This window comes from Ylistrum balloti, unplaced genomic scaffold (assembly GCF_031769215.1).
Source record: "Ylistrum balloti isolate Yb309-2 unplaced genomic scaffold, AGI_CSIRO_Ybal_v1 Utg371012, whole genome shotgun sequence".
Taxonomy (NCBI): Eukaryota; Metazoa; Mollusca; class Bivalvia; order Pectinida; family Pectinidae; genus Ylistrum; species Ylistrum balloti.
Window position 1 is genome coordinate 1,001,331 of NW_026782563.1, and position 9,319 is coordinate 1,010,649.

The 9,319-nt window shown below is 36.2% G+C and overlaps 1 protein-coding gene across 1 annotated transcript in view; it reads left to right on the forward strand.

Annotated features, from left to right (window-relative positions):
- Positions 1–8,180, forward strand: part of LOC132560096 (uncharacterized) — a 39,367-nt gene extending 31,187 nt beyond the window's left edge. Inside the window, exons 7-12 of the mRNA XM_060224748.1 lie at positions 994–1,071; positions 2,604–2,684; positions 3,040–3,129; positions 4,018–5,761; positions 6,670–6,822; positions 7,984–8,180. Coding sequence (XP_060080731.1) covers positions 994–1,071; positions 2,604–2,684; positions 3,040–3,129; positions 4,018–5,761; positions 6,670–6,822; positions 7,984–8,180 — 2,343 coding nt within the window. The remainder of the gene's footprint in view (positions 1–993; positions 1,072–2,603; positions 2,685–3,039; positions 3,130–4,017; positions 5,762–6,669; positions 6,823–7,983) is intronic.
- The last annotated feature ends 1,139 nt before the right edge of the window (positions 8,181–9,319 follow it).

A 9,319-nucleotide genomic window follows, 5' to 3' on the forward strand; every position in this document is an offset into this window, starting at 1 on the left:
AGTGGACACTTAATGTGTGTAAAAATGTCACCATCACAGCCAAATGAACACCAACAATGTAAACCTCCAAATGATTGTGCAGGTACACATTCAAGTAAACACTTACATGATCATTAGATCATGAGTACCCTGCATGAAATGAACACTTAATATTTACAGTCTACGCTGACATTCCCATTGTAAACATGCCAAAGAGCAACTGAGGTTATCACTTGATATACTCGGTCCGAGTTGAAACATGCAACCTGCATAGCATGACGTCATAAATACATTTTACGATCTTGTTGAAATTGAGCAATGAAAAACAGTGTGCTTCAGATAAAGACACGTAAAGTACAATTTAAAATGAAAATGTAGTGGTAAATAAATATGAAACAATCATGTTATGAACAAAATAAAATATTGGAGCTTGGGAACTACTTTTTGTTGTTTCTTGCCAAAGATCAGCTGTTTATTTTGGCAAGAATTAGTCAGCTTGTTAGCTATAACAAGAATTGAAAGAACCAAACAATAAAAGGTGGTAAAATGAACTTTACCAGTTTTATTTAAACAGAATGGAATTCTTAGTGGACCCAAAATGTAAAAGACTGTAAATATAAGTAATAACTGTAACAGAGTTTATGGGGTGATGACTTCAGTTGAACTAGCAGAAATTTTTCGCAGGTTTATGAAAAATTTTCACCGGTTCAACTGGAGTTATCACATCATATACTCCATTACAAACACAGTTATTACTTACATTTACTGTCTTTACAGTTATTTCTTAAATATTACAAATGTTATACTTACAGCCAAATGATCATGAGTACACACAATTATATATTAAGAATTAGTGAGTTTAGTCAGATGGCTATTCATGTCTATGGGCTTCTTGTTAAAAGAATCATATATATATTATACCTATTTGACTTGCAAATTTAATAGTTTATATGTCCCTTTTAATCCTGTAATGAATGTTGTTTTAATTTTTGATCATTTTCCTAATGTTTGTAGGATAAGGATCCATCCGATGCTGAGGATGATGACATGAAAAGTTCAGATGAGGAAATGTTATCAGCATCAGATGCAGAGGTATAAACCTGACATTGCTCCTATCTATGTTATAAATGTATGCCATTCATTTCTTACATATTACCCACAGGCTGTGTGATCAAAAATATTGGAAAAACACCTTATGTAGGCTATCTTATGAAGCTTGTTATTTGAGGATATGATTTCCAAAAAGCATGAAATCTGAGGGCTAATATATCTTAAAATCCAAGATTTTAAGCTCAGTCATTGAGAAGAAAAAGAAGCTATTGGCATACTGTGCTGTTTGTCAGATCATCTATTGTCTGTAAACCTTTCTTTACAAGTATTACTTGTGAGCCGCCAGGTGAATTTCAACCAAACATTGTAGGAAAGCTACTGGCCCCTCTTGGGGGCCCCATATGGATTAAAAGTTGAGGAGGGGGGCAGGGGCAAAAATGGGTGCATATAGAACAAATGTTCTAGTAAATGGACAGTTTGATTGCTTTAATATTAAGGTTATAGCATCCTTGGTTAGTGTTCTACAAAGTTAATAAAAGAGAAAAATATATTGATAAACATGGCCACCTGGGGGCACACTTTGAATTCTTTGGTCTTTAGTCTTACCCTCAATATATTGTTTAACAAACTAGCAGTTGGATTTCTCTGATAGTTGATAAATAATACCCTTATTTTAAGCTTAAAAAGTTGCAAGGAAATAGAAATTGGTCAATAAGCAGGGCCAGTAGGGGCACTAAGTTGACTTCAACAATTCTCAGTAACTGGTTGTCCAATTACTTCAGTATTTCGTATTTAGAGCTCTTGGTACAGACTCAAAATCCGTCAATAATCATCCCAAGGAGGAGCAAGTGCTTTACATAAGGCCATCGTTATACATATGTACAGTAGTTGGCCAAAAGTAAGTTGGCAACGTCATTTTTCACTATATGTTTCATGTATTGTCACACTTTTTCAATTAATTTTCCTGACTTTTATTTTTGGCCAATTTCATTCAATTTTTTACATGTAGACAGAGTATTTCCCAACGTTTCTGATGACAGATTTTTCGTTAGTTTCTGTCTCGAATTTTTCGAGATATTAAAGATAACTCTCAGGAGAAAACTCTCAGTGGCGTTATATGGTAAGAATAAAGAAGAAAATGGCAACAGTTATGTTCACGTTTGAAAATAATCAACGACCATTCATAAAATAGGAAACGGATAGCTATAAAAGTATTACACGAAACTTTGCTAGGTAAATGTGTTGATATACAAGAAATTATACCGAGATTGGTTGGAAAACAAAGCCAGGAAAATTAATTGAAAAAATGTGTAAATGCATTGAATATATAGTGAAAAGTGACATTGCGAACTTATTTTTGGCCAACAACTGTACCCATTGGACGCCTTTAGTCCCTCTTTGAAGCAATAATATGCCTTTTAGCAAATAAAATCTTCAAAGTACTTTAAGTGACTATTGAGACCCATCGGTTCCTTTGACACTTTGACGACGACAGGTGAATTGGGTCTCTTTTAAATTCTTAGCCTCATTAATTTATGAATTATGATAATGTAATTTTTTTCTTATCTGTCTAGAATGACACACCAGATTATGCTGACTGGATAGCACCATATGATGCAAGTGAGGTCTCATCAGAAGAGATATCAGATTCAGAGGTAAAAAGCAGAGGTTTGCGATGCCCAGTATACAATGATCTTTTTACCGACTTTGATCCAATTTCAAAACTGTTCAACATGATCTATTTAATCATGAATTCTGGTCAGTCTGCTGTAGACAATGCAAATTTTAATATTGACAAAACATTTTGGGCTCTTTTTTTGGCCAAATATTACTAGATCTGGAAAAAAATTAGAAAGGGAAGTATATTAAGATTTTTTCATATGATGGATCCATGCTTCCAAAAGAAAATTACAGAAATTCTTGAAAATTATCCACTGAATCACATTTTCAAAATGCTTCAGTCCTCTTACCAAAACATCATTCTAATTATTATCTTTTAAATGACTTTAGGATAACAGTTTAGGAGAAGCTGAACATTTCGAGTCAGTGATTCCTCCTTCTGTATCAGAAGAGGATGATACAGTCATCTTTAAAGCCAGTGTAAGTGAACTATTTTTCATCTAACCAGACTCGAGTGCAGAGTAATCCTCATGTTCTAACATCTAACTAGACTCAAGTGTAGAGTTATCCTCATGTTCTAACATTTAGCTAGACTCCAGTGCAGAGTAATCCTCATGTTCTAACATCTAACCAGACTCAAGTGCAGAGTAATCCTCATGTTCTAACATCTAACTAGACTCAAGTGTAGAGTTATCCTCATGTTCTAACATTTAGCTAGACTCCAGTGCAGAGTAATCCTCATGTTCTAACATCTAACTAGACTCAAGTGCAGAGTAATCCTCATGTTCTAACATCTAACCAGACTCAAGTGCAGAGTAATCCTCATGTTCTAACATCTAACTAGACTCCAGTGCAGAGTAATCCTCATGTTCTAACATCTAACCAGACTCGAGTGTAGAGTAATCCTCATGTTCTAACATCTAACTAGACTCAAGTGTAGAGTAATCCTCATGTTCTAACATATAAGCAGACTCAAGTGTAGAGTAATCCTCATGTTCTAACATGTTTTCTCAAAAAAATCTTGTTTATAATTTGTCAGCATCTGACAATCTGTAGCTGAATAGAAAGATGTTTAGAAAATATCAAATATTAGGAATCAAGCTTAAATAGAATACACACGTCAGGCATATAGGCATATTAGTCAAAGCAAAACTTCTTAAACATGATTTCTAGCTCACCAGAACTTGGTCTTTTTGGCATAGAAAATTTATTCAAAAAAGTTTATCTTGTTTCTTATTAATGTCAAGATATGTGTGTTGAAACTATGATGTTACAAGTGAGTTCTGTACTATGTTATATTGACAACTTTCTTCCCTTATGGAATCTGTAAATTTTGTGACGAAAGTGAATCTGTTATGATTATTACAGGAATCCAAATCAAGTGAGATATCATTGGTTGCTGCCAAAAGCAATAACAACAAAGTTATCATCCAGCAAGCAACCCTTACAAACAACAGAAGAAGTGACAAACTCCATTCCTGTCTATATTGCTGCCGAATGTATGCCCGTATATCACGACACTATACTCAAGTACATTCAAAAGAGACAGATGTTGCCAAGGTATTAGCTCTGTCTAAAAATTCGAAAGCAAGGAAAAGCCTGTGGGCTAAAATCGTCAATAAAGGTGACTTCAATCACAATATCGATGTCATGAAAAACCAACAAGGAATGGTAATACCTAAATATCGGCCAAGGACAAACCAGGATTGCATGACTAAATATGTTCCCTGCAAGTACTGTTTGGGCATGTTTGTTCCAACCGATCTCTGGAAACATGCTAGAAGCTGCAAAAGTAGAGATGATCCCCAGAAAACAAAAGCAGGGTACAGAGAAATGGTGAACAGTGGAAAACTGTTATTGCCTGTGGTTGGGTCAAGTCACCAGCTGTTTGAAAACATTCTTACAAAAATGAAGAATGATGCCATCACAAGGGCTGTGGAGAATGATGACCTGATTTTACTTTTCGGTGAGAGACTATATAACAAAAACGGACATAATTTCCATCAACATCAATATATTTCACAACGCCTGAGGGAACTTGGACGATTCCTAATTCAGATGAGAGAGATGTTTCCATCAGAATCATTTGTGCTCTCTTCTTGCCTTCTGCCTTGCAACTGGGATAAGCTTCTGAAGGGATTGAAGCAAGTTGCAGGTTATAACGAAGGAACTCATGTTTATGATATTGCTTCTCTCCCACTCAAACTGGGACACAGTTTTAGCAAGTGTGCCAAGATTTTGAAAATGCAGGCTGTTAGAGAGGACGACGAGGTCTTGAAGAAAACTGCAGAAGGATTCCTTGAGCTGTATGAATCGGAATGGGCAGAAAGTATTTCATCACATGCCTTAACCACACTGCATAATTCTAAGTTCAACAAACCCCAGTATGTCCCACTGGCAGAAGATGTGAAAAGGCTAACAATCTATCTGAAGAAAAGAGCTGACGACTTACAGGAGAGTAGTGACTCCAAAGGCCTAGATGACTTGGCAGAAGTTGTGCTAGCACAATTAATCCTTTTCAACAGAAAAAGAAGTGGGGAAACCCAAAGGATGGAAATCAAAGACTACAGGGAAGGTATCAAAGAAAGTGGTGTGGCTATAGATGAAGAAGTCCAGATGTCTTTGACAAAATTTGAGAGGGAGTTGTGTGCAGTTCATTATCGCATCGAAATAAAAGGGAAGAGGGGCAGAAAAGTTCCTGTGTTAATCACAGAAGATGTCAAAAACAGTATTGATCATATGTTAAGCAAGAGACCAAAAGAGTCAAAATATCTGTTTATGAAGACTGAAAATACACAGCCCATCAGAGGATGTGATGTGTTGCGAAAGTTTGCCAGAGCATGTGGGGCCCAGCATCCCCAGCATCTGACTTCAACAAGACTCAGGAAACATCTTGCAACAATGTCTCAAATCCTTGGTTTGAGAGAGGAACACCAAGACATGTTGGCAAAGTTTATGGGACATGATATTCGAGTACATCGGGAATTCTATAGACTGCCGGAGAATGTGTTGGAGGTTGCAAAGGTGTCAAAGGTTTTGCATCTGATAAACAGTGGGTCCATTTCTGCCTACAAAGGACAAGATTTTGATCAGATAGAATTTGATAATGAAGGTATGTACATCATCCTATACATAGTTGTAGTACATGCATACTTATTATTCTAGATGCTTCTATTCTTGATAAAATAATTTCTAAGATTTTAATCAAATATTCTTATTATTGCAAGAAATATTGAGTGAAATTTATGTATTTGGACTTAAGACTATGATTGCTTGGTGATTAAGGTCAGTGTTGCAGGTTTGAATTCTACTGAAGACAATTTCATTCTTATTGTCTTATAGTGAAGTTTTTGTCTAATACCAGGCCCTTCTTTAAAAACCTATTTTAAACTTCTTGTGTTGTTACTTTTTGGATTGGTCTGAGATCCATGATGGCTGCCAGACCACCATCTCGTAAAAACCTATTTTCCAGGTGCGATTGAATCTCAGGTGACCGATAAGGTCCATGAGCCTCATGTTTATGAAATATAACCGCTTTATATTTTAAAAATTGCTGAAAAGAACTAAAGATTAAATGGAATTATTGTTCCCCATTCCTTATAACAATTTGCTCTTATTAGGCACTATATTTTTAATACTCCAACTATTTCTTTACATATCAACTTTAGTAGTGGGGAACTTATTTAGAGATGATTTCCATATCCTAATCATCTAGTTGCATACATTTCCTGGGCCAGAGGGAGCTAAAATGGTTGCTTGTGAGACAGTGTTCATGTATGTTAAGAATATGTTGTGTTAGAGGATAGTTTGAGCTAGTTATTTATAACTTGGTATATGGCTTCATTCTGGGGGTTCCAATCCCGGACCCAGATTTCATTTTTTTTGGCCCTTTGTACATGTAAATTGCCACATTTTGCAGTTTTCTGGATTTGTCTAAGTGGGCATAGGCAACACATTTAATTACATGTAATTCTTGTAATAAGCTTTAGTTAGTTGGGTTTTTTTTTTTATCTAAAACAGAACAAATAAAGGAAAATGATCAAAATGCAGACATATCTGGTGATGAGGATGATGATGATGATGATGATGAGGAGGAGGATGAAGACATAGTGGGAGATGATGATATTTGTGAGGATGAACCACCACCTTCAAAGAAGATGAAGAAAAATTGTAGTGAGTTATTTCAGTCACACTTATTCCATTGTCTATTCACATTATATGCACATTATCTTCCATAACAGCCATCTTTAAGAACTTAAAGTGCCAGAGGTTTAATGTTTTCATATGTAAGTTGCCCTGGAGATCTAGAAAATCTTTTTTGTTAAAATCCCTAGGCTCATAAATGAGCTATTTGAGGTAGTATTTTTCAAGGGTTGCCATTCAAACCGATTGTTGATATTTTGTATAAACATCCTTTATGGGTTTATTCATAGATGTTGTAATGAAAAATTACAAAATATTTTAAAATATGATTCTGCCAAATTTTCTGGAAATTTTCCTGGTGAGGTCTTTGGTGCAAGTTCTTTTTTTAAGGGTTGCTTTGCAGTTACTTGGAGTTGTTGACATGTGTTTGCACATGAACGTTTTTGGTTAGATCTGTATAAATACCCTAGCTAAGGTTTTTAGGCAAGTTTTTTTGGCCACATTCTCTGGATTTTTGCACATATTTATTGGAGTTGGTATTCAATCACTTGGATGATTTATTGCATGAATCTCCATCTCAGTTAGACCAGCTTTTGCTTACTTTTTGCTGGAATTGAAATGGGGATGCTACAAAATGTTTATGTTCCACAAACTTTTCATTTAGATTTTCACAGTAACATGTGGAAAACTTAATAAAGATATATGTTTCAAACAGTTCTGGTTAACTAACCCATCACAAAAATTTGGTAAGTCCATCCAGGGTAGACTAATCAAGACACAATTTACTTCGGTTGAAGATGAATATAAGATGAACATATTGTTATGTTATGCCCCTTATGAAATAGTCCCTATACATTTCATGCATGTAAATAGAAAAAAAAAAAAACGATGTTGGACTGGTTACGTCACATCCACTCTATCGTTTTGTAAACACAACTTAACAGATGCAGTTAGCTTTACACATTGACTTTTGAGGAAGAAATTCAATGGATACTACATAAAAAAGTTGTCTTGCAATCAAAAAGGTCAGGTAAATAGGGGTGTAACAAAACAGTTATCAACTGGGATTTTGGTTAACAGGTCATCTGTTGCCCTCAACACCAGTCAATAACTGTATAATATTGCTAATGTTTCAGTTATTTCTTAGTTATATCATTCTTGTCGTAAAATGTGTTTTGTAATATTTCTTAGGTCGCCGTACATGGTCAGCAACAGAAAGAGCAACACTTGAGAGGGCTTTTGCAGTTCATATAAGGACAATGAAAGTGCCAGGAAAGCTTGATTGTGTAAATGCAGCAAAGAAAGAGAATTGCTTGGCTAAATATGACTGGAAGAAAATAAAATATGCCATCTACAACATCATTCTAGCTAGGAAAAGAAGGGTTTAATGCTGAACATTGATGTTGACAATATCTCGTCTTAAAGACATCATTTTGGAGTTATTGACAAAGATTAAAAACACTACTTTTGGGACCAGAGATTTCAGGATAATGAGCTGACTGCATGGCTGGCAAGGTGAGACGAAGGTTTCGGTTCTCCCGTTCGAGTTGGAAGAAAACCTGTTGGAAAATAAAGCAGCGTACATCCAAAAATCTTGCACTTTTTCTCTAAAGCTCAAACTATTAGATACGGGTAGTCTCTCTCAGATAAATAGCTGGTTTACCGTATCTTGTCTTCATAAGCAAGTGCCGTGTGATGGATTGTTCTGCACTCTGGCCTCATTTTGCATTTGTGCTGTATCTGCAAGTGGCATGGGATATCTGAACTATACGGTACAGTTGCTTAATTTCGCGGGCTAATATTTCGCTAAAGCACCGTCAAGCGTTTGTTCACGGGGATTCATTTGTCTACAGTGTACCTCAATTAAGAAAGCATATTACATGCCTCAGAAATGTTCCCTGGGTATTTTAATACGCGCCCACATAAATGTCCCCGAACATATAGCAATTAAATGACCCGCCATTATTACCAACTATATAGTATCTACAAGTCGCCCGTGATGGTTGATGGTGCGTACGCTGGCCAGATCTAGCTATATCTGCCAATTGACTTTGCTGGGTGATGGTCTGTCAGCTTGCAGTATCTATACCATATCGAATAAAAAAATATGGCAATCGGTTCGCTGGCTATATAAGCTATACCAATATGTTGCTTGTGGTGGCGGCTAACTGCCTACAGCTCAGTTGTGGTCAAGTGGGACTTTAATATATACCGCGGGGGAAGGGTGATCGATGGAGCAGAAGATACTTACCCTTCTGAAACGTCTGGTGTTCTACTATATTTTCGAAATTATAGTTTTCTCTTTGGTATCTCTCTTGTTAATGGGTATATATGTAATTTATATGTGGAGGTGTTTAGTTACCAGTGTGTGTCGGAGGTGTTCACTCAGCAGTGTGTGTCGGAGGTGTTCACTTACCAGTGTGTGTCGGAGGTGTTCACTCGCCAGTGTGTCGGAGGTGTTCACTCAGCAGTGTGTGTCGGAGGTGTTCACTTACCAGTGTGTGTCGGAGGTGTTCACTCAGCAGTG